We start from the raw sequence: 25,716 nt of genomic DNA on the forward strand, positions 1-25,716 counted from the left end.
TGCAGTCCTGTCCCACTTATATCCATTCAAAATACTGCTTCAGAGACTGCTTTCTTATCCTACCATTTTGATCATTTCACATGCTGCACCAGACATTGAAAGCCAGCACGGAAACAGCCAGTGACTTCAGAGTATGCTCAAACTGTCTTCCCCTTCGGGATACGAAATGTTTCCTGAAGTCTCCTTCTCTGGCTCCCACTGACAGGTTAGTTTGCAGGAGAAGAGCCAAAACATGAGAAAAGAGTTCATACTCTATCCAGATAGGGAAAATATCTCAGTGTAATTCAGTATTTTTTGGATGCACCAGCTCAGGGGTGCTGAAGGCGTTTAAAAAAAAAAAAAAAAAAAAACCAAAAAACGACTATTTGGTGGGAAGTCGTCACAAGACTCAAATAATCTTGAAATACTGTTAGGTTTTGTTGCCTTCTGGTCTGGTGTGCCATCAGCCAGGTAGATGTTAGCATTAGTTAAGAAAAAGAACTATGGAAGAGTGCAAAGCATCTGAAGGCTTCTTTTTTGGAGGACATAACAAAGCTTGATTAGTGTTACTTTTGGATCTTAGGACAATGATCCACTTACTGAAGACAAATAGATAATAGGTGACATGTCTTAATAATTTTCTATCTATAGGCCAAACCTAAGTGCTTCTGGAAACGAAAGAGACATAAGAAACAGAAAGACTATTATGGGAAAGTTTTCTAGCTTACTAGAACACTGACTCAATGCAGGTAAGGAGCAACTGAATCATTTTCTGAATCACGATTTGTTGAGTCAGAACTTCCCTTCATTGACTGTTCCTACAAAAATAATTTCAGGCAAGTATCTTGACTTTCTAGACCTGTTTGGAGAATGATAAAAAAAATTGGAGTAGGTAAGAAACAGAGCAAAACACTTTCAGAATATTTATCTTGCACAGAAAAAATGGCAATGTTCAGTGACTTTTTCCTTAGGAAAACCTTTGTTCTTAGGATCTTTAGGAAATTTTGCTTCAGCCTTGATATTATGGATGACTGCACTTCTACATAATTTTAAATATTTTGCCAGGTTAAATAAAATGAAGGTCCTGAGAACAGAAATGTGCACTTGAGAAAAGGATTTGTCTGGCCATATACTTAGGGCGCGTTGGGTTTTTGAAAAACGCTTGCTTTGGAGAGAGCGGAAAGATCATCATTTTAGACTGAAGGACAGATTTGTTAGGGGTAATGTGAGCTTCAACTCTGAGGTGACAGCAAACCGTTAAAAAGTAAGTAAATCAGGGCAACAGGTGGAGAAACATTTGCGAAAGAAAATACTGGAGACAACTGAAAGGGTCAACTGTTGTGTGAAGAATCTGCAGAGGCAAAAGGTAGTTCACGAATGATTGATTTTACTAAGCTGGATTGAAAGATAACCCATCTCAATCTCACAAAAAGAAAAAAATATAAGAATTATTAACTATATTAACTTGATGAAGTTCCCAAGTTTCACATATGCATGTTATATAGCACTCTCACATGATTGCTTTGTGCATTCACTACACTTAAAGTCTAAGCAATTGGTATTATTTAAGTGCTGTGAATCTCTATCAAGAAGGGTGGTGAGAGAAAAGAAGGAAGCTTGTAAATCATTTGCCCAGAGGAGCCATCATTTCATGAATATATTTAGTCTCTGCCAAGTGACCAAACAGAGGTCAAGTGACTTAATTTAACAAATCAAAAATAGACACCGGAAGAATGCATGTCCCTTGATGTATTTTGATATGGAGCTGTTTATAAAGTGTTTTATTTCTAGAATACCTTCTCCTTCTCCTCTGCTTTCCCTTCTTTCACACATCCTCCATGAAAAACACCAGGGAATTTAATTCAGGTCAGCACTGACATGCACAAAATCTTTAGAGCAAATATGGGTGATCACTACCTAAGTCATCTGTAGGCTTTACCTGACAACAATTCTTTTCTTGAAGTTGACAGACCATTAAAAAGCTGCCACTGGGTAAGAGAAATGAATAGTTCTTGTGGTTTATTATTTTAGCAGTTCAGAAAAGGCTTAGGAAAAAGTGACCATGTAGCACTTACATATAAGCATTCAGCTGGGACAAAAGGCACTTGTTCTCATGAACAGCAAGATTATTCAAATTGATCTACACGGTACCAATTTGGTGAAAAAACTCTGGTTCCCAGTAAAACCTGACAAAAAACCCTTCCCTGCAAAAGCTTAACAGTGGCACAATCTTGTCTTGGCTTTTGGATACAAGGCTTTTGAGCTACAAACTACTGGACCTTTGGGAAAGGAAGGATGACTGTCAAAGATAGAATGGCTATTGTGCAAAGTTATTTTAAGAACAACTCATGAAATTTTTAATCAGTATGTGATTATAGTCTGTAGAAGACCAGTAAAACAAGTCAGAGGTGCCTTCCATTCTTTGTGCATCTGATTCATCCAGATTAAGTCAACTGAATTTTTAAACTTCCAACGCAAGCCCCCTGGAATGTAAAAAATCCAGCTCCGTATCTTACATCACCACTAAGAGACTCTATACTCCTCCATTACCTGGCATGTGCTGATGTGCAAGGTGAAATAAAATTCATCTCATTCTCCCGTAACGGTATCTGTAGTGATAACAGGAGTAAAAATTGGCTTTTTCTCATTTAAGCAAGCAGATGTAACTTAGAGGAGAGACCAAATGCAGTCCTGTTAACCTAATATGAAACATCCATAAGACTGTCTTCTGAAGTAAATTTAGAAGGCATCTCCTTGCCTTCCTAGCCAGCTAGGTAGCTTAATCTTATGAGTTATTATTTAAAAAATCCCAGTGGTGACTTAAATATTTCACATGAATGCATATCTCAGTGTGAGAGTCATCACGCTCTTTGACAGCTCTCTGTGGTGTCAGTACACAGAGATATTCTTTAACATTTTTTCAAAATGTGTGAAACCCACACCTCTGCTCCAGTCCTGGAGGAGCTTTTCAAGCTCTTCATGGGGGTGTGACCACCCATCCATGTTTGTAGTAACAAAGATTCAACTATGGCTGCAAGATGAATCCAGGTCCTAATTCGGGAAACTTCTGATCTGCCTGATTTTGTTGCACCACCACCATCTTTACTTGTTATTGTAACCTGTTTAATATTCTTGTTTACAGGGGAATGAGTCCTGGCTATTCATAGTGCTGAAGAATGAAGCAGTGTCCACATTCATAACTTGACCAATATGAATGATGCTTTACATAGAGGAATGAGACTCAAGAGCCCTTTCCGCAAAGCTAAAAATCCCATGGTAAAGATAGCAGGAATGCAAGGAATAATAATGTTAAAATTAGAGGGAAAAATGAAGTAATAGAATAAAAGTCAAGGAGAGGAATATTCTCAAATGTGTTGAGAGCTTCCACTAATACTGAAGTATGCAGGCTTAACAGATTAGTTCTGTACCCAGTTCAGGATGCCGTTACTATCCTGTGACTGATGTTTCTTATGATATAATAAACCACTTGTTTGAGATTAGCTTATTATAGTCACTTGTAAACAAAACCAAATTCCTGGTAAAATAACAATTTATGACTGCTGGAGAAGAGTTCTTTTCACTAAATTCCTCTGCAAGCGACAAAGACTTCTAACTTAGCTGAAACTCTGCATATCAAGCCATTCTCAGATCCTTTGTGCTAAGACAGAGGGGACTGGTATCACCAGTGTGCTTTATGATGTTTGTGTGCTATAGGAACATTTAAGAATTTCTTTAACATTTCATTGTGATTACAAAAGCTTTTGTTCTTCTCCCCATGGAAACTGAACCAGAGATCCATTTGAAACCAGAAATTTCTAACAGGGGCATTTGCACCCCCCACGTCCTGAGTAACAAGTGCCTTGAAATGAAGCAATGCTGCAAGCAAGAAGGTAAACTACACAATCTCAGCTCCATGTTACAGTAGTACAGTGTGTTTGTCAGCAGCTACATCAACCATGGTAAAGAACTGCAAAACCCCAAGCAAACCACTACCAATTAACTCTGGTTAACCAAAGCTTGGTACAACTAAGGGGACAAACCATCATTCCTCTGAGAGTTTTAACATGATACTAAGGATAAACATGTTTTCCATTGGCCCAGTATTAATTTAAAATCATTCTTTCATAGAAATCAAGAGTTGTTAACACTGAACTATCTGAAGCCATAAAGCTTGAGAAAGATTTGGAAGAAACTCTCAACTTTTCTCTCATCTCCAGGCTAATGTACATATGACTGGCATATATTTGCTTGCTTTAATGTCTGTGGTTTTTGTGTTTGGTTTTTTGTTTGTTTGTTTGTTTTCTTCTGAGATGGGACCATTTCTGAAATAACTTCACCCTGTCCAAAGAACTGTGAGAAATGGCATTAAATAGCTATAGCTCTGTAACAAACATAATATGCACCCAAGAAGGAGAAACTTCTCTCATTTGTACCAGTTTCACACTGCATAAATGACAGGCTTTTCAATGGAAAAACACATTTTCTGTGTACTATGCAAATGAGACACCACCAGCAGCATCTTCAAAGCAGGAAGTAAAAGCGTGTAAGTGAGCAAAATAAACTTTATAGTGAGATAAAATTATTATCCCACTCATTAGGTGGACCTAATGCATTACCTCTGCTGGGACCTTTGGACTCTGAAACATGCAATGAGAGAAATCATTGAGGGGAAGGGAGGAGAAAAACAGAAATCATTAAGAACTCTGGTATTTAATTTTTGCTTTAAGAACCACAATATTGAAACATTCCACAGTTCTCTCCAAACAGAAGTTGCTCTAAGCACTTTATCACCTGCACGTATTTTAGCATTCTCTACACGGAACAGATGTAGCAGATTTAGCAACCAATGCTAGAGCACTACATCAAAATTCTATTATTCCGTGCAACTGCATTACGCATTAAAATGCCTTGTCATCACTAGATACTCCCTTTTAAAATGACTACACGCTCACTGGGCAGAATATCTATCAGGAGAAAACCCTTCAGTTTATCTAGGACTTGGAAAATAAGTTTAAATTTAATCTTTCACTTTTAAAATAAATACTTTTGATCTATTCTGTTGTTTTTACAGAGTGTAATGGGCTGAATGATCACCCACCACAAGATTAAGGCTGCTGGCTTCCCTCTGAAGGTCAGAGACTCTCTTCATAGGCCTCTATTCTGTCCTAGAGGTGAACTTGAACTTACATATGAACGCAAATTTGTCCCTTACCCAGAAGGTTTGCATCCACCCAGGTGAAAGCTTTGGAAGAGCTCTGAAGCTTGACAATGAGAAAACTTCCTGTGATAAATGCACTCCTGTGTGATGGACAGCTACGTTTAATCTCGTCTGCTCAGCTCAGGTCTGCCATTGTACATCCCACAGCGGTTGGCAGCAGTGCTGTATGACTGACAAAGGCCTGGGAACTTTCACAGAGAGGTCTAGTGTAGCACATCCAAAGCTAGTTATGTCCTAGGAACAGTCCCAGGGATACAAGGAGCACATAGGTGTGCCCCATCTTTTACAGGTGTTTCCCACTTCTGCTGCTTTAACTGGTATAGTGCAGTCCCTGTAGCTGCCTTTTTTCTACAGAGGATTTCCCAGGAGACCTTCAGATACTTACCCGGTTACTGCTTAGGTTATAAGGGGGTGCTAAATCTTGGCGGCTTCCAGAAAGCTGAAATAGTTAAGACAAGCAGAATTATTTCTTAACAAAAAACTTAAAACAACTGATAAATATGCCTCTTGACAAACACATGGAAAGGTGAAAATAAATAGTTTTGTGGTTAAAGCAGAACTGAAATCCAAGAGATGAAAGGTAAAATCCCAATTATTGACCTGGAAAGAGCCAGAATTTGACAAGTTTGATTACCAGCTCTATCAAAGGACTTCTTTCCAAATTTTGGACAACAGAAGTCTCATCTTTCTTATGCACAACACTGTTAAAAAGTTTAAGTTCAGTAAATACTTGTAACTTGCTTTCAAATCTTCTGAAGAAAAAGAATCTTCAACTTGATAGCTAAATGAAAAAACCTCCAGCGTTCAGAAAAAAAAAATAAACACAGAAATTCTTTTTATGTTGCTTTTTCAAATAGTCTGGATTTATGGGGGTGCTTTCAAGCATTCTAGCCTGTATGATGAAAGCATGGATATGTGCAGATTTTGTCTCCTCTTCGCAATTTACATGCTTACAAATAGCACAGACAAACAGAAGGGTCAAACTGAAGGAAATTTATTGCTATGCTCCCTGACTCTGGCATCATAGGGATCTGTAACTGAAAGACTGGACTTGCTGCCCTCAATACGCTGCAGATGCCAGCATGGAATACTCACCCGGTTCACATTGGGAGAGCTCAGGCTCCTGCGGTAGAGTTTTCCTTTTCCCATTAGCTGCTCTTTTACAGCAACTTCCTGCCAATCATAGAGAAGCAAAACAAAGAAAATATACCTGTTTTGCAAGAATCCAAGCTCCAGTCATCCCAGGATAGTTTTGTCTGTACAAGAAAAATGTTTCTAAACAGCCTTATTGCACAGGCTCCTGTCTGTAAAGTCTACTGTAATCTAAAACTTGCACGTAACATGGCTAGAAGTGTTAAGAGTGGATAAACTTCAACATCTAGTATATTGCTGATTGGCACATGTAGGATTTTACAGCTAGTTCTGATTCTAGGAGATGACTGTTACAGAAGTGAAGACTAAGACTGCCTTTCCTAGCTGAGGTCCTATTTTAATCCTTTAAACTAATTATATATGACAGGGAACTTGCTTTCAATACTTGAGACTGCATCACACTTCACCATTAATTTATAGTGGACAGGCACATCCTCTAGCTTGTTTTGCATAAGTTTCTTTCGTGCTTGCATAATTTATATCCAGAAGAACAATTTTCAATAAATGTTTCTCTCTCTTGTATTTTTCCTGGTAAACAGATCAAGTTACAGTACTTAAGATTAACCCAATCAATGTCTTATTTATTGACAGAACGGGTTTGGTTACTTCAACGTAGAATATGGGAAAAATGACAAGAATTCTACTAGCAACTTCAGAATCCATTACTAAAGCCCAGGCTTCAGAAAGGAAAAGCTAATGCCACACAACTACTTTTTCTGAACCATAATTAGCATTGCATGGTCTTAAAAACAAACAAAGGATCCCATAATAGTGCATTTAATATAAAGCTCCCAGTCCCGTCCATCCATATTGCAGGTAGTTGAGTGAGAACATCTCTGTAAAGAGAGCTACATTTGCTTCTTTGGATGTTTGCCACACACACACTTTGTAAGGCTGAGGTATGCACTGAAGTGGTGTTTTTGGTTTGTTAGCCATTGCATGCATTTATGAGAACATTTGCATTGCCCTACACTGTTCTCAGTAAGCATATTCTCTGCTGTCTGCTACAGCCTTAAAAACAGACCTGGCGCAGACGATCCAAGGTGAGAATGTTCTCCACAGCCAGCACACTCCGCAAGTACTTCTCAATATAGGCTTCAGAGTCAGCTGAAGCTGCATCTTCAACATTTGCTGCCATTTTCGCTAGTGCCTCCCGCTCTTCAGCTCCTTGAGCATCCTAGGAAGACAAAAAGAAATGACAACCTTTTAAAATAAAATAAAAATCTCCCACATCAGTCCTGAAAAAAATGCATTTTTAAAACATGCAGGACAGATTCAACGTTGTTTTCCCTTAAGCTCGGGGCAGATTCAGACGCCTTGTTGGAGATTTCTAAATATAAGCCTCGTTACATTGAAGGAGTTTGTGTCATGCCAACTGCATGGGTGCTCCTACCACTGTCACAGACATCTCAAGCTATACGTGGTTATTGTTCTTTTGTTTTTTGTTTTTGAGAGTCTACAGTGAGACACAGACATTGATTAGCAAAAGGGCTGCATTCAGATATTTTGTAATTAATAACACATTCAGGGCATTATCTATCCTGTGAGGAAAACAAAATTTCAAGTGACTTGCACGGAAAAAATAGAACATTGCTTGAGAAACATTTCAACGCAGAGTGCTAAATACAGCAGAACATAAAAGACAGAATCAGGCAGCAATCAGACTTTTGGCTCTTCATGTGTTAATGTTTTTACAAGTGCTCTGATAGAGCATCTGTTTGGAAGGAAAGGATTATCATCTAACTAGGAACATGCTCAGGAATCAAGAGTTGCATAAAGACATTACTTAAAAAATGCCAAGTTGTTATTTTTTACATATTCTCATGCTCCCTACATTAGGCACTTCACCTACCTATCTTTATTCTCCTTTTTCTCTCTCTTTAAAATGTTTCTTCAAGGACCTGAGCAAATAGATGCTCACTCAACAAAATACGTTGTGACCCTGATAAGTCATAGGTTGCTGCTAAGTCACAGCATGTAAAGGAATATGCTTAATCTTTTATGAGAACCATAGTTTATGCTTGCAGCAGCAAGAGCTAACATGCTCAAAATAAGGGAAAAAATCAAGAAAGTTAGAGACTCTTAGCCAATTTCAGATACTCCGATTTCTTATTCACCTCTGGAATATTTGAGACTATCTCAAAAGTGACACCACAGCCAGGAATGGAACTTCGGTGAGACATTCTTCGGAGGAAACTCTGTGCAAAACCCTGTGGGGAGGCAAAAAAAAGGAAAATATTTCTTGCTTTAAGGAAAACATGGTTTAACATATTTCAACTGAAGTAAATATAGTTTACAAAGAAAGAAGTCTACGCCCAGGAGACTAGCCAATAAATATGTAAGAGTCAAAGATTTTAACTTGGAGACAAATCATTTGCTTGTCTGTATTTCAGATACAGAGAAAGTATTAACTTCCTTCATTGCAAGGTGACTGCTTAACCAGCACACAAATCATTTGCTAGCTCTAGAAGTAGGGTGGGTTTTTTTTGGTAGAGCCCTAGGTGACTTGTCTTGAATATTGACAAGTACAGGCATTACATTCTTGACCAAAGAGATCGTTATGAAGAATGATTTAAGGGGGCATGGTCATTGTTTATGCTGACTTGGCGCCTTGCAGGGTTAAGAACTGGACTGTTGAATTAATGCAGAGATGAGTCATTCAAAGATGCTGCTGAGACGAACACCAGGGAAAGGTTATTGACGAGGATTTTTAGAAACCTAGCAAGAAAGCCAAAAATTCTGTGTCGAATAAAAGTAATAAACATCATTGACTAAATCTGCAGAAAACACAGTTGATGAAGACTTAACACAATTGTAATTATTGGCATGCTCAATTTATCTATTGAACACACTCTTCCATTCTATACAACAAGAAATTCACTGTTCTGTTTCTGAGAAAAAGCTTTTGCCCGATCAAAGCACCAAGAACTGTAGTTCTTCTATTTCTAGCACTAAAAGCAGTTTAGAGTTGCCTACAGGGTTTCTGGGTGTGACCACACCTCTTCTGCTCTTGCTTCAGATTTTAACTACAGATGTGCAAACAGAATAACAATTCAGGCTTTCTGCTTTGTCATTATCACTGCTAGGGGAAGCTGGATTCTGAGACAATGCTGAACAAACTCTTCCTCACCATCCTTCTCAAGAATTAAATATTTTTCAGGACATGATTCTGCAAATGGAATGACAACCTGCTGCTTTCCATTTATCAAACATCCTGCTCTCACCTACAAATAATCGTAAAAGCACAAGCCAATTGGAAAACATAAAAGACCAAGAGTGATTAACTTTGACAAATTACACAAGGAGACCTCTGCTTCAACTACTGCTAGTTTATCTCTAAAGATCTGGATGCATAAATAGAAACGGTTAGCAGTAACGTATGAACATACTATAGGAGTAGGGAAACACACAAGTTTCTTCTGATGCAGTTTTTGCAAAACATGAACTCTAAGCTCATGAGAAGTTAACTCTTTCTACTTTTTCCAGTGACTGGGGATAAAACACTTAGTAGTTAATACAAGTAATACCAAATCTCTCATACTTAGATGCCGTTCAGCCTTTAAAAAAAAGCTGCATTATCGTCCACAATATAAAAGATAACTATGAAAATTACTTGACAGCTTAAAGTCTCAATGCATGGCATTGATTTGGTGCTTCCATTCAGGCAGAGATGAAGGTACATACAAGAAAATAAGAGTCATAGCAGCAGCACACTGCACAAATCACAGCCTTCCCCTCTTCAAGCAATAATAAACATGGGGTAGAGTGAAAGTGTGGAGGATTATAAAAGGTATACCTGTCTGCCATACACATTAACACAAATGCGCTTGCGTAACACTAATTGCATTTCTGCAGGATGGCTGAGCTGGACAGTGGCTCTCACAATAAGGTAAACTCTTTCATCTGCTGCTGTTCCTTTACTGAGCTGGATACAGTCGTGGACTGTGGAATCCCATGAGGCTTCTGCTTTCACCTGCAAAGGAAAAAAATGTATCCTCTAATAAGCATAATTAGGTGTATAATTAACTGTAATTAATTAAGCATAATTAACAAAAATACATAATACATAAATTTTGAGAGTCAGCTTCTCCATTTCACTCCCTATGAAGAAAAATCCCTGTGCTTTAGAAGAGGCCATTTAAAAATCAAGATCAGTTTGCCAAATGAAGACGCTGGGATTAAAAATGCCAACTTGCTCAAACTCTGGAACATTTCCTCTTGAAAAAAAGATATTTGAATACGCAGGATCATTGCAAATAAATTATAAAATATGCAGCACTACAGGACCATTTGGCCTAATTTATTGAGAGAAACCAGAGAGCAACAGAGATTGCAGTGAAAATCTTCCATCACACCACAAACTCTCCTGTCTGTATTTGAGAAATAACTTTGCTGAAATATTTCTAGCAATACAGCAAAAGCTGGAATTTCTCTTCTTGAATGTTAAAATATAAGTATTACTGAAGACTTAAATGGTTTATCTTCGAGCCATAAGAAAAACAGCCTGGTAGCCATCTTTCCAGGCTTTAAAAACAAAACAGAACAAAAAAACCTAACAAACCCATCAGGAATAAAGCTCCTCTAAAAATACAAAAGGAAGTAAGTTTCAGAGCAAGGAGCAAAATTTTAAGTTAAAATAATAAATCAGAGATTCTAAACCTAATAGCAAAAATTATAAACCAACAATTGTAAAGTTGTAAAACTATGAGCTATGTGGCAAAATGGAGTATAATGAATGTAACAATGCAGAGGTAAATAAGTTAATTGTAGCAACAGTTAAGATTGGTTTTTCAGCTGGGGGCTTTCATACTCTAATTTGCTCAGTGGTTTTCTTAAATGTGAACTTAGAACCTCAAGCTTTTGTAATGCTTGGATTTAGATGAAGGAAGATCCTTGAGTTTTATTATTTTTCAAATCATGGTTATACTCCTAGCAAATATTCCTTGAAAACACAAAGTCAGTCATATAAGAAACAAGTGTTGTATCCTTTGTATGCCATCTTTGATGCATTATTTTCACATCTGAATATATAAAAAGAACAATTAAAAGAATCCTAAACTACCTATACTGGTCTGCATCTCTGCTTACCTCACTATCATGATGCTTCACAATCTGCAGTTCAAAGAATTCCTCCTCCTCTTCTGCAACAAGAGTAGCATCCCACCCACCCGCTTCTGGGTCATCAAGGTTATCTTGGGAACTGAAGTCATCAGCTAGAAAGAAAAGCGAATGCAGAAGGTGAGGAGACACAAAGCAACTATCCTTTTTAAAAACATCCAGCAAGTCATAAATTCACATTCTCATCACTAACTCCCCAGCTTGGCTACTTACACTCTACCTACAAAAGAAAAACTCCCTGCATTGTTCCACTTCAAAAAGAATCCCATTTCTATACAGAAAGCGTGCACAAAGATTTGGGTAACACAGACTCAAGCGTGCCTTATAAAGTCCTCTATTGTGTGGGAATCTCCCCAGGTTATAAACATCCCCTCCCTGCCCACAGGTGTATTTTCAGCACTACTGCTCAATCATACTAAGTACATTGCTCATTTGGTATTAGTTAGGTAGTGTGTTTGTTTTTTTTTTAAATAAAGATAAGCTGCTGGTTGAACAAGTAAAAATACAGTACGTTCAGATCATGATTAAACAAACCCTTAATCTGGTTTTTGAGAAGAAGCTCAAACTGTTCTGGCTCGAGTCCCTCACCATGAATGAATTATTAACTACCTCCTCTCTGAAGCCATTTGATATCAGTGCGCTTTTTGAGGTGAACAAACCATAAATTTGAACAGCATTGCAGCAAAGACCTCCTCACAAGAGGCAGAATGCCACCTCCCCACTCTCACCTGATGCTTCTAATACAAGTGTTAACCCTCTTTTAAACATCTTAACAAGGATTTGTTCAACTGATTAGGAACTGTTGGCTCCCTGAACTACTTAGGGGTTGCCACTTTCTTGGCTACAATTTCCCATCTTTGGTAGAAGTATCTGACAAATACATTGTTCAAACTGGATCTTGTATTTGGATGTATTGAAACATATATTGTTTAAAGAAACACTTATGATCACACTCTGTAAAACTAACTTGAGCTTATCATGCCTTTTTTTTTTTTTTGATATGCAGGTGTTATTACCAGTGACCTCATGTTTTCTTCTAAGTCATCAGTAAAGAAGTGATAGGATATAGCATCAGTGCTATATCCTTGTGAGACCTCAGAAAGAACATTCCCCACAGTAATTTTTTCTTTGCATTGGCTTTGCTGTTCACTCCCTTAGGTGTACTCATTTTACTCTATTTTACTTATTAAATATCTGCAAAATATTTGGATTATTAAAACCTATGGTTCCTTCCATATATAATGCTGTGTATTTTGAAACATTAAAGAGTATGTTTCAGTGAAAAACGTGCACTCTCAAATTAATCTACCTGCCATTCCAGGCCTTTCTTCATTTTATTAGCTTGCTTAAATTCTATAATGTCATTGGTTGTACAAAGTTTGTTTCAAAGTACTGTCATTTTAAGAAACACTTACCATTCAAGTCAAGGAAAATAACAGGAATGTGAGTTTCCATACCAGGCACAGGAGTCCTACAATGTAAGACAGAGACAATAGCGGCATTTAAACTAACACAGATTTACCTAGCACACGTACCTTATGATACAAGCCCACCGTACATTACATTCAGTGCAACTGTAATTTTAAGCCAGACCATTGATAACCTTGTCAAACAGCTTTATTTTAATTTACTGATGCAGATTTTGAAATTCAACTAGATTGGTATTTCTTTTATACCAGCTCTCTTAGAAGTATTATATTCTTCAACCTCTGCTTTTAGAAATGTTTTCTCCCTCTCAAATGCTAATACCAAATTAAGTTTATTTACTCGGACACACACATTTATTAAATGCAAACCCCTCTGCATTAGTGATGGAAGTGAAGACAGCGGAGTGAGAATCAGAAAATCCAGTGTCAAAGTTTTTAAACTAACATTGATGCTGCCACACTACACAGTTATTACTCTTTCTTACAAAACACACATGTTTAAGAGTCAAAGCTGCCATTTAAGGCATCTTTCATATCATGGAAGAAAGGGTAACATAGGTGGTGTTTTATTTGTTTTTAAAATGAAATACTACATGGCCTACCACTTTTAAGCTACACAACATTAATAAGGAACTAAAAAGGTGACAGGAAGCACAAAAGACTTTAAGACTCCTTGTTGCAATCTTAGCTGTAAAAAGGGCTGTAGCCATCCCATGACGAACTTGGACTTGATGAATTTTATGGTGAACAAGAGCAAGCTGAAGTCTTAAGTAATATATAAGGTGCTTGAATCATACTGAACATTTCCTCTGGTGCAAACGTGTTCAAAACAGATTCTTCCTCAAGTAGGTTTCCTGCAGCTCTACTGTTTTCAAACCTAGTCAAACACTTTGATGTGAAAGTTGATGTGTTTCCAACAAGCATTTAACATTTTTGTTTCCGAAGTACTACCTTTAACAAACTTCAGCTTAAAATTCCATGACACTCAATTCCATCAATAAATACTGTTAAAGGCTTGCTCAGAAAAAAATTTCAGAAAGTTGAATGCAACTGAAGACAAGAGGTTTGAAGTGAAACAACCGTGCTTCCTTATCTGCAGTTGTTACTCACAGCTGCTACAGTATGGCAATGTCCGTCTAGTGTAGTTTACTATTTTTAATGTTTAGAAAATTACATGGAACACTTGCTGGCTAAACAGACTTTGCGCTCCAACCAGAAGCGCAACAAAATGCTCCTGTAGATGCAGTTTTATTATGATGGAGCAGCCTTTTAAGTGAATGAACTAGGTAATTAACATATTGGCTAATTTTTTTAAATGGTAAGTGCAGTGGTAATAAATATTGATTCTGTTTTTTCAGAAGGTCATAATTACACTCTGATCAATAATAGTATCGTTTATGAAATAGCATTTCTGGATTTCAGATATACAGCCTTATAAAATAATGTAAGCAAGGGGCCTAATTTTAACAACTTTGCTCATACAGTGTACAGAGGCCAGATTAAGGAAAGCAAAAAAATGGCAACAATCCAAGCCAGGAACAGACCATGCATCATTTTTACATTCGTTCTTGCATATGGCAATGTATGTTCATACCATTCTGCTGGAGCTCCAGGGATCCCACTGCCAGCAGAAGGAACCATTACAGCATTCCTTTCTTCAGTGAGTGTTAGCCTCATCTCTAAAAGCTGTGCCTCCCGATCTGCATCATCTTCTGTTTTATCTGGAGAAGCAGGATGTCAGTCAGAACAGAGAGCATTTCTTACTCAGTGCCTTTATCATGTGTTGATGTTCTTATACCATCCATAATAGAATAAACCCCACTCTGCTCAGAAATTCAGCACACGAAGAAGAAACGCACACCGTACAAGAACAATGAACAACTTTATATAGGCTTCTCTAACTTTAGTTTCACTGAAAGCAAATTACTGATGAGTTCAGAGATTCAACTCTCCATTAACTTCTTTTCTAAATTTTACAATATATTAAGATAAAAAGTGTGTGAACATGTCTCTCAACCTATCACTACTGTTACCTTTAATAGCATTTTGCTTACCAGGCTTCCCAACAAGTTTTTGCAATTGCTGATCAAGATACTCCTGACGCTTTGTTAAGGCACACAGCCATTTCCGACGCAGCCTCTCCAAATCCCTATCCTGTAAAGGGGAAATTAGTCGTGTTAAATATTGACCCAGGAAAGCCAAGGTTTCCTATTTGTGGCTTACACATTTCCTCAATCCTTCTGCTCATCCTGTACCCAAGAAGCAGATAAGAAAGACAGAGTAGACATCCAATGAATCACTTAGCTCTTCTCTTACTTTCTTTTGCATAGGACAACTTAAACAGAAACATAGACTAGTTGAGGCTGGAAGAGACCTCTGGAGATTGTCTAGTCCAACCCTGCTCTGTGCCTAAAGCAGGGTCAACCACAGCATCTTGCTCAGGCCTATGTCCAGTTGGGATTTCAGTATCTCCAAGGATGGAAACTCCACAACCTCTCCAGGGAGCTGTTCCAGTGTTCGACCAACACCATGGTTAAAAAAAAAAAAAGTTTCCTTTGTGGAGTGGAGACTCGTTGCCTCTTGTCCATTCACTGGATACCACTGAAAAGAGCCTGGCTCTGCCTTCTTTACCCCTTCCCATTCACATACATTGACAAGATCCCACCTGAGCCTTTTCTTCTCCTCGAGGCTAAACAACCCCAGTTCCCTTAGCCTTTCTTCACAGGTCCAAACCCTTAACATTCCACATCTTATCTGAAGTATTTTTGCTTGCCAGCCTGAGGCATCTCTTTCCCTAGCTGTTATTCTGTACTACCCAGCTGAACAAACTTCAGTTTACACATCTTCTTTGTCCCCAAACTAGCCTAGAACTCACTAGCCGCTACTTTGTGGCAAAGCTGGAAACCCCAGTCCTTATCCATGACTTACCATTCACACTCGGTGTTTAGCAGCCTCAAATTAGGAATCCATCCCTGCCTCGCATCATGCCAGTGTCCCTAGTTATGGCATTTGCAACTGAGCTCTTTAAAATATTTTTTTGTAAGTGCTCATGTCCTTCAAAAAAACACCTCAGTATCCTTAAGAACATTCAATTCATTTGTCTCTGGTGTAGAAATGCTCAGAAATGATGAATGATACTCTACATGCAGCATGTTGGGTGCCACGAAGATGAGCTATCAGCTCTGGGATGCCTTCAGGCAAGCCTCTTTTACGGCACCAGCAGTTCAGATTCATTCCACATCAAACTATAACAAATACTTTGTCAAGAAAAATGGGTAGATGCAAGACTATAAACTACAGTTGTATTACTCACCCGCAGACCCCTACAAGCATGCCGGAATCTGTCAGAGAGCATTAAACCTAAATCTCTGGTTGCTCGAGTTATACAAAGTTGAGATCTATAATGACGATGATGTCCTTTTGTTAAAGTTATTCACAAAAAGATGAAAAATATATCACGGATATTGTACCTCGTCAGTTCCCCTTTAAGGTTCATGTTACTGTGACATTATATACAAAAAAATAGTGTGCTGATTTCAGTAGTTTTATCACTGCTGTCTTAGGGCTCCAGGAAAAGAATCCCCATTGCTTGCCCAAGGGTTGATTACTGTGTGGTATATTCCAGCTGTCATACACATAGCACATTCATAACATGAAACAGCATGAAGTATTTTGACTGCATCTTTCAACACTGCCATGCCTATTCTTGTTTTTAATGAGGACAATCAATCTAACCATAGTTTGTCAAGAAGGAAGACTCCTTCCCCCAAAACACCAAAATGAAAAGCAACTGGATCTTGCTTTGGAAATAAACATTAGGGCACCTTGTTCTTTCCCCTTCACCTCTCTAACCCACCATATGGCTTTGCACCACAACAATCTATGCAATTCTTAAGCTTTTAGTCTCTTCAGAAGACAGGCTCTCTGCATAGCCAACTGGTACAGCAAAGATAAAATGCTGATCCTCCTCTAACATGTTTTAATCTGAAAATGTGTGAGTTTGTAAAAAGAGAGAATTTTAAATTTTTACCTGATAACTGTCCATTTCATCCTCTTCTTCCTAGGCCAAAACATGCAAAACCATGACATTAAATTTTTTTGATAGCAGGAAACACACTGAATGCAAAATGTGTAACTATTTTAAGCAATATTAGCAGTCTTACATAAAAATCTGAGTTTAGCAATGGTATGATCATAGAATTAAAACACATTGACCTCCCAAAGATTTGCTGCTATCAGCTCATCTAAACACAAACTAGAACAATCCAACAATTATAATGGAGAAATTTCACAGAAATACAGCTATTAGAAATCTTCATAACTGGAAGCAAGTGCAATACTTAAATTGCCCTAAGAAAGAAACAGGAGTTATACCGAAACAACTTGAAACCTGTTGATCCTAGACAGCAAAGAAAAATGTGCTGGTTTACCTGTAAGAGTTAAGTATGAATGTTACAGCAAGCACTAAAAAAAAAAAAAAAAAAAAAAAAAAAAAAAAAAAAAAAAAATATCGAAGTCCAGCATAAAGGGTTCGAGGTAAGCTTGCTGTAGCATTTAGAGGAGAAAAATTGTAAATGTCTAAGCCAATTGTTAGGGAGTTAGAATAACTCTGTTTGCCACACCAGGAGTTGCAATGCAGACCTTCGACATTTTGATTTCCATTATTTTCTGATGGGAGACACCACCTTTCATTCTCAACATTCATCACAAGCAGAGCCACTTGCAATGAGCGTAAGCACAACTGCCACTACTGCACAGTGAATGGAAAAGCAATGAGGACTCCAATCCTCACTGAGTTACTACTTACCTATTTAAGTAATAACAAGCCACTGGAGTCTACTTCTGTATCTTAATAACGAAAGCAAAAACTTAGCTAAGCTGAAATTAAAAAGCCATACAGAAGAAGCATTTTCTTAGTTCAAGGTCTTTAGGAAATCTTTCACATTCCAGAGATACTAATTTACTTGAAATAGAGAAATGCTAATAAGGGGACTAAAAATCCAGGTGCTCAAGTCAGAATGCTATTGTAAGCAACAGGACTAATACAACATGGTTTTCAATAGCCCTTTCCCATGTGGGTTATCAGTGTCAGACACAACTCACTAGTCTCTCTCTCAAGCAGAGCTTAAGTCTTTCTTCTTGAAAGAACGTACTATTTTGTTGATTGCCAGCTCTGTCGGATACAGTTGAAACTGGTCCACAGATCAGAAATTCACTGGAGAAGAAAAAGGGTGAGACAGACAGGATGCTCACCTGCGACTTGTCCCCTTACGAAACAGGCTAAAAGGGGCATTTGTGTGTTGCAGATGTGTAATAGCTTTCAAGTAAAATTTGCAAGAATCAATCATTCTGTCTCAGGAGAGAAGAGTCCCTTAAGAAACCTGCTCCATTCAGGAGTAGGACAGAAACAACAGTTTACTTGCTGTATAGGACATGGGTATCAGGGACCGCTGTGACGGAAGGGCAGCTAGGAAGCCTGCAGGCAGAGTCACTAGAAGAAGCATAATGGGAAATACAAGCAATAATGTGCCTAGGATGCTGATGAAAAGTGAGATTTCTGCAAAGGTGGAAAAAAATCCCCCTTTTAGTACCCCTGACACACAAGGGGCAAGGAACTGCTAAGGTTAGGAGACAACAAAAACCCCAACTACTTCAGACCTCAAAGGGAAAAACAATACTTATTAAGCAAAAAAGGGGAGCAGACATGAATTGAACCATACTCTGTCAAAAGGGTAAACATTATGGAAAGCTGGGAGATGTCCCAAAAACTACTTGACATTTAGTTGGCCTTGTCTCAAGCAGGGCAGCTAATCAAGCAAGTCCAGAGACTTGCTTGTTCTGTTGCTCCAGATTTTGGCTTGCTAACAAAGAGAAGTGACTAAATTTTAATTTAGCTGTTGGGGGGAAAAGTCAAACTGCACTAGAAACTGATAGAAGTATCTCAGAAAGACAATCCTTAAAAACAGATTGATATACTTGCAGTTTAAGATGAGATGCAGTGCTTCTGAGGTTGTCAAACAGCTGGCTAACATATATTATAGGCCAACAACTGGCTCATATAATTCTAACATTTGTAACTCAACACTATTTGAATCTATGTTCCATTGATTTATTTTAATTAGAATACTTATTTAAAATTGCTGCCATATCTAATATTTGAAGTAAAATCTACTGAAAAAAATCCCAATAAATTTTAGAAACTTTGGCATTTTTTCTTTTCTTCTTTGAATGGTGTGTTAAGGCTGTGCTGCTTTTAAGGATAGGAAAAAAAACCCCAAACCCAGAAGAGACATGGAAGGTAGTCTTACAAATATTATTTTTACCACGGAAAATGATATTTGATTAAGTGGAAGGTCTTTCACAACACTGTTTGAAAGACAGAGGTTTTGATTCAAGCTGTCCTGAATAATCCCTAAAACCACCATCAAAGCAATTCTGACAATTCTTCTTGACATTGCTTTACATGTTTAAGAAGTAGGTTCAAAAAACATTCCCCAAAACCAAACTAAAACTTGAAACAAATGGAGTTGCTGCCAGCTGCAACAAACTTAGGACACTTTATGCTTTTACATGTCTTGGAAATTGCGATAGCTGACAGGAAATATTCAGACTCTTACCTGATAATTTTCAGGTACTTTTTGTGACTTTACATGTTTTATTTGAACACACCCAATGCCAACAGATAATATTGATTCCTCCATCAGTGGCAAGGTTCCAGATTCCTGTACAGATCTCACTTCAACCTGAATTCGTCGAGATTGCCCCTGCCCAAAAGAACAATTTGAAATGCTTGGGGGAAAAAAAAAAAAAAAGAAAAAGAAAAAGGAAAAAAAAAAAAAAAAAAGAGTATAAAATGCTGAAAGCTTAACAATAGAGAGACCTCTACTGGCAGTCATTTGCAAGCAACATTATATTTTTATTTTGTGAAGAACAAAGTGGTGAGTACTGCAATCACAATGACCCAGTGTTCAAGAGATACCCCTTCTGTTGCAAGGATTTACGTTTACAGGATTTATGTATTTACAGAAAAAAAAAGTTCAGCATTCAGCAACTCCCCAGTTGACTTTTCAGGAGGGTTTTCAAAACATACACTTATAGGATTTTATTTTTAATACTTCTGAAGGAGGGAAATAGGATCTCTTCCCCACCTACAAAAGAGGAGAGAAAACAGTCTAATTTGCTGAGCTTCCAGAATTTCAGTGAACTTTTCCTGACTCTGGTCTCCTTGACTGAAAATTCTTACCCACTTGTGTTATCAGTGCAGCAAAGTAACTTTAGTAAAACCCGAAAGGAAAAAAAAATTAAAAAAAAAAAAATATCAAAGGAGTTGGGGAGTTCAGAGGTACAGCCTGTATCTAACTTTTACTAATTCCTACTGTTCTCTAGGAAACAGCTTATCACTTAAAAACGTTAACTACTCAGTTTAGCATTAACAATTTAATGCATGTAGAATTCAAAGAACAAAGGAGTGGTTGGCTGGAAGGATCAAATAAAGGAGAACTCTGGACCTCTTTAAAAAATAATTCAGTTCAGTCGAGACTGACATCCTTTCTACCAGGTGCTATCACAGAACAGGGAACAGAACATAGCAAAAAGATTACAGGTAAGCCTTTGATCACCTTTACATCAGAGCTTATGCACACTGGCAGTTTCACAAAACACAGAGGGACTTCACTTTCTTCCACTTTATGTCTGTTTTACACAATATCATATTTTGTGTCTAAGCTTGACAGTTCCTTGGACACCATCCCTTTACCATACAAAATAGAAGCTTTTTAACTTTCCGCAAGCTCTTTTCACAGCCAAAATCCTGTACATGCCACCTTACCTGTCTGAGCTGGAAAATGCCTCCTGTGCACACATCCTTGGCAGGAGTCACCTCAACTGGGCAGTATTCCCCATTCTCATTCAGCTCTAGAATTTGAACCCAGAGTTCTACTTTTCGCGTTACTTCACTCCACCTGCAAAACATGTCAAATAATGTCTCTTTTTCCCCCCTCCTCCCAAAGAAAGAGAAATAAAAAACCGAAAGCATTAGCTCAGACTGCAGATTGAAGCAGCAAAGGAACACTTCAATATATACAACATTTGTGAGTATATAGAGTTACTAGTTGTGCAGTGCTTATAAATTTTACTGACAGCTATTTTAGTCAAACATCAAAACCAAGCCTTTTCTTGATTCCAACACAAAAAACAATTCCACTTTATTCTAACATTTAAGCTCCGGTCTCAACTACTGCCACAGAAGCCCGGTGTTGTCAGTGCAATCAGATTCACACAGAAGACAGCAAAATGAAATATGACATTGTCTCACAAGCTTTCAAGATTCAGGGCACTTTCCTGAACTTCGTCATACTATTACCTTCTCTCCAATTCTTCCAAGAGCTTAAAGAAGAAATGGCCACTTTTGTAGTACTTCAAAATTAAAAAGGAAGGAGGTACTTACTACTCAGCTACCAAACGTAACCCACTATTTTATAGCATCCTTTTTCCATCTCCTCTTTTGCCATATTTTTGTGACTTTTCTTTTAAACTTCCCTATATCTAGCTTAATACTCAACGTGCTCAACACAAAGTTAGGCTGGAAGTAAAAAGAGAAATAACTGCCAATAAATTAAGGTGCAGAGCTGCCTTCTAATTGGAGAGGCAAAACAACTTACATTTAAGAAAATGCTACTACGCTTACTTTGGAGACAACAAACAGCTGCCAGCAAAAAAGCAACCCCCTTCAGTCTGAATTACCATACTGTTGCATATTTACTCCAATTGAAGTAATTAGCAATAGAGCTTTTCCAATGGAAGCATTACAGTGATGACATTCCATGGCCAAGAATGAATTGGAGTCAGACCTTGAATAAATATATCAGCATAAAGTGAGAACATCATCTTGCTGTTTCAGACTTGATAGGTCTTTCTGGCGCAAGCTAGCATAACAATATAAAGGAAAATAATCAGCTTGCTCTTTTGTAAAACACTACTTATGCACTTGAGCTTGCCTAAACAAAGGACTTCAAAATTTTTCAAGTTTTACCACTTTTAATTTGAAACAGAGATGGGCATTTCTCCTCTTTCACTTTTTTAAAGCCTACTGACACATCACATGGTGTTATATAGTCTCAGAGATAGAGTCTCAAACACTTGTTCAGTTGTCTTCGGTTCAAAATTTCAGGCAGTGATTTTCCAAAATTCTAAACCAAGGACCTATTTTCCATATTTACCTGTCACGAAGGCTGCGTGTTTTGGCTTGAATTATTCCCAAATCCCACAAGGCTGGATTCTTACGGTCACCACTCTGCTTGTGCCCATATACTTCAATTGCCAAAGCACCATCATAAAGATGTTCCATGAAGTCTTCAGAAATATTTACAGAAACTTCCTGTATGTGGGCAACAAGTTGGTTGATTACTGTGACTACATGATGACTTAGGCTTGGAGATTTACTGTCTTGACTTTCATATAAGCATGTAGTAAAGTCACCATGGTCTCCAAGACACAATATAGAGGAAAGGAAGAACTGTCACCTCTGTTTGTAAAATCAGGAGGCAAGGCAAAGATACATGATTTGCTGAAGATTAAAGTCTATAAAGAGCTGAAAAATTACCACATGCTGTTCCAAGTCCTGAGCCGATGGTTCAAAAAAAAAAAGAAAAAACAGTATCATATGTTCTAATGTTCAGAATCAGAAAATCAAAACTCAACAGAAGGTATTATATCTATTTTACAAATGGTAAAGTTACAATGGTAAGTGGAATAAATTGTTCAGTGTAATGACAAATGATAGAAAGAACAAGATGAGAACTCAGGTGATTGGCTGGCATTCATCTAAGCTGATTTTAGATATCTCTATTAAAGATGCCTCCACTCAGACAGTTGTTTGAAAGTCAATAGGAAGAAATAGTCTGTTCTAAGATATACGACCTAACTTCAACATCTACATTAGGATAACAGGCATCACGTCCCAGGAGTGGGACATTTCTCTCCACTACATCAGAGTGTAGAGAGATCAGCTCAGCTATGGACATCAAATGTACTCAGACGAATATCACTCTTCCATTCACACTCAGCAGCATTTTTACTGTGGGTAAACTCCAACATAAGTTTCTCTGCTGAACAGATTGCTTTCCTTTATTAATCCACTTCTTCACCTTCTGTGATTTTTGTACAAGTGAACAGTATAGTATAATCAAACTTATATGGACTCTGAAGACGTTTCAAGTTCTTTTAAAAAATGGAATTAGGGTATGAGCCTCACAAAGTACAATAATGAGAGCAAAAAGGCAACTGTTGTGCAAGCATAGGCCTGCTTTTTCTGCCTCCAGTTTCATTAATAAAATAGAAAAAAATTTACATTGCAGTGATCGAAGACAACCATGCACCGTGGCTCCTTGCTGATGGAAGATACGGAAGGATCCACCTCAGGTGCAACATTAACTGGCTCCAGTTGATCCCAGAATGTATATTTGCAGAACACAAAGTTGGAGAGGTGCTGTGGCAAACCTGTAGCCTGGAGTATTTTAATCTAGAAAAGAGATGAGAAACAAAGGAAAAGCACTTATTCATAGAACTAAAAATATCTCCTGTTAGAACAATGTTGTTCTGTTCCACTGCAAAGGATTAAAAAAAAAAAAAAAGGCAGCAAAATAAAGAACTTTACAAAATATGAATTTCTGCATTGATATACATTGGAGACAATATTTTGAGTGCATCAGCTGAATGTCGCCACTAGATGTCACCGGGCACATATTTCTTGGGAGTGAAAGCTAAATGTATTAATTTTACAAACACACCAAAACATTTTCTTCATTTTTAATGGTGAGATGCACAAAAAACATTGTAATTAAAGAGGAATACAATAAAAATCTCATACTTCTACCAAAACTGGCTCCTTTATTCTGCAAAATCCTTAAGATACTACTTGTCCTTATCCTGTGATGCTAGAAACAATACAAAAATAACCCCCAAAATACAAAAGTGGCCTGTCCCCGCTTTTTCAAAATCAAGGCCAAATTGAAACAAAATGTTTTGAATAACCTTCTGAACTAAACAAAGCCATCATATTAACCATACTATTTAATAAACTTCTACTCTCGATTTGTCAAATTAAGATCAAATTAGTTAGACTTCTATAGCAAGGCAGCACTCAAGATCCTCTGGAGAATATGTTTCCTGATGCAATGCCCCATACTGCTTGCAAGCACATGGAACTCTACAGGACAGATAAAAAGTGGAAAAGAGTACAACTGCCCCCAAATTGTTCATATCATCCAGAAGCCAGCAAAATTGGGGACCGCTCCCTCTAGTGCTTTTTGCCTCCCTCTCTTCTTATCTGTAGCTTGGCCTATCTTGTGTTTTACTACAACACAAAACTGCTAGTAAATACTTCCTGCTAACTTTTTTTTTTATTATTAACAATAACAATTAACACACCTGTATATATTTCACAAAATATTGAATATTTAAAGAGAAAAATATTGAGCGAGAATGATTCACAGAACAATGGGAGTTTACCAGATTCTGTGACTCTTTTTGAATTAGATATTGTAGCTCCAATCCTAGTGCACAGATCTTCCATGTCTTTCAAGACTACAATAAACTTTCTGGGGTAAGACTGTATGCATATAAATATAGTTTAATGAGTACCTTGCAGACTTAAAATAAAATCAGGGAGATTGAAAGGAACAAAACCCATCTAGTTCTTGTGTGTTATTTCGGCCACTCCAGAAACAAAATATCATGAGAAAAGACCACGCAGCAGCGCTTCAGGATAAACGCTGGGCACCACGACATTACATAAGGCCATAAAACAAATACAGCAAAAGTACTAAACTCTGTACATACGACTGAATGATTAGGTACTGCTAAGTTATTTACTCTTTTTTTTTTGGGGGGGGGGGGGGGGAGAGGGGGGTGGATCCTGAAACTTCAATACAGTTTCATATAGTCAATCATTGAGTTTAAAGACAGGACTCTGCCTGTATAGCTGCATACTGGAAGCAAACATGGTGCATGAGGTTACAAAGAGACATCGAACATACAGAGGCCAATGCACAAGGGACTTCTTTAAGACTTGGGATGCAAAGGGAGAAGGTTGCTCTCAGAGGCTGGGATATATCTGGAACTCACCTGGCAGACAAGTTTTCTCTCCTGAGTGTCATTTTCATTTGAACAGTCTGGACTATCCTCGCCTCCAACCAACCTATCATCTATTTCTCCACTCACTCGAACAACTTCAACATGGAGACGACCTGATACCTGAAAAGAAAGGAGTAAGAATTACTTGTGTGCCAGAAAACAGTGACAGGTTCATCCCTTTTCAGGTAACTACAACTACTGCTGTTTCCAGTCTGTAAGCAGACAACATTTTATTCCTTTCTATTGTTTTGCACTGTGCATTTGTTGCGCCAGGTGAAGAATGCTTTGCAGCAAGAATCAAAAAGCCTTTGTTGCAAAACCATAAAGAAATCAGCCACTAGAGTGACTTTGAGAACACCATACTGCAATCTCACTCACCTTCACACCAGTCTCTAGAGTCCGCAAAGTGCACATGTGACGCAGAGCACAGAGAATGTTGCCTGGTATGCTCTAGCTGCCTTTGAAGTTGTTCTTACAGTATATATTTAAGAGCCTATTCTTGACGGTAGTCAGTGAAAGGCAGTGGAGCTATAGCTCATACTTGTTCTATGAAGTATTTATTTTGGGCTGCTTTGTTCAGAAAGGTGCTCACAAATCTTTCTCCTTTCACAATCACTATGCTAGAATTCAGAGCTGTCTAAACAACTCTAGTAAGGTTATTATGGGATTTGCATAATTCCAAATTGTTAG

General features: G+C 37.8%; 1 protein-coding gene across 6 annotated transcripts in view; it reads right to left on the reverse strand.

The window, feature by feature from the left end:
* The window catches only part of KIF13B (kinesin family member 13B), a 129,654-nt gene that overhangs the window by 23,421 nt on the left and 80,517 nt on the right, over positions 1-25,716 (reverse strand). For 3 of the 6 annotated variants that reach the window (XM_030037126.2, XM_030037129.2, XM_030037130.2), the window contains 16 exons: positions 25,018-25,146; positions 23,243-23,413; positions 22,113-22,270; positions 20,723-20,855; positions 19,512-19,658; positions 16,925-16,954; positions 14,949-15,048; positions 14,489-14,615; positions 12,883-12,938; positions 11,438-11,562; positions 10,146-10,322; positions 8,467-8,559; positions 7,374-7,526; positions 6,293-6,370; positions 5,583-5,636; positions 4,596-4,616 (listed from right to left, as the gene is read on the reverse strand). In XM_030037126.2, coding sequence (XP_029892986.1) covers positions 4,596-4,616; positions 5,583-5,636; positions 6,293-6,370; positions 7,374-7,526; positions 8,467-8,559; positions 10,146-10,322; positions 11,438-11,562; positions 12,883-12,938; positions 14,489-14,615; positions 14,949-15,048; positions 16,925-16,954; positions 19,512-19,658; positions 20,723-20,855; positions 22,113-22,270; positions 23,243-23,413; positions 25,018-25,146 — 1,752 coding nt within the window. Of the gene's footprint in view, positions 1-1,918; positions 1,968-4,595; positions 4,617-5,582; positions 5,637-6,292; positions 6,371-7,373; positions 7,527-8,466; positions 8,560-10,145; positions 10,323-11,437; positions 11,563-12,882; positions 12,939-14,488; positions 14,616-14,948; positions 15,049-16,924; positions 16,955-19,511; positions 19,659-20,722; positions 20,856-22,112; positions 22,271-23,242; positions 23,414-25,017; positions 25,147-25,716 lie in introns of all 6 variants that reach the window. The other 3 variants (XM_030037128.2, XM_030037127.2, XM_030037131.1) reach the window with 2 other exon arrangements.

Source organism: Aquila chrysaetos, chromosome 15, assembly GCF_900496995.4.
Source record: "Aquila chrysaetos chrysaetos chromosome 15, bAquChr1.4, whole genome shotgun sequence".
Taxonomy (NCBI): Eukaryota; Metazoa; Chordata; class Aves; order Accipitriformes; family Accipitridae; genus Aquila; species Aquila chrysaetos.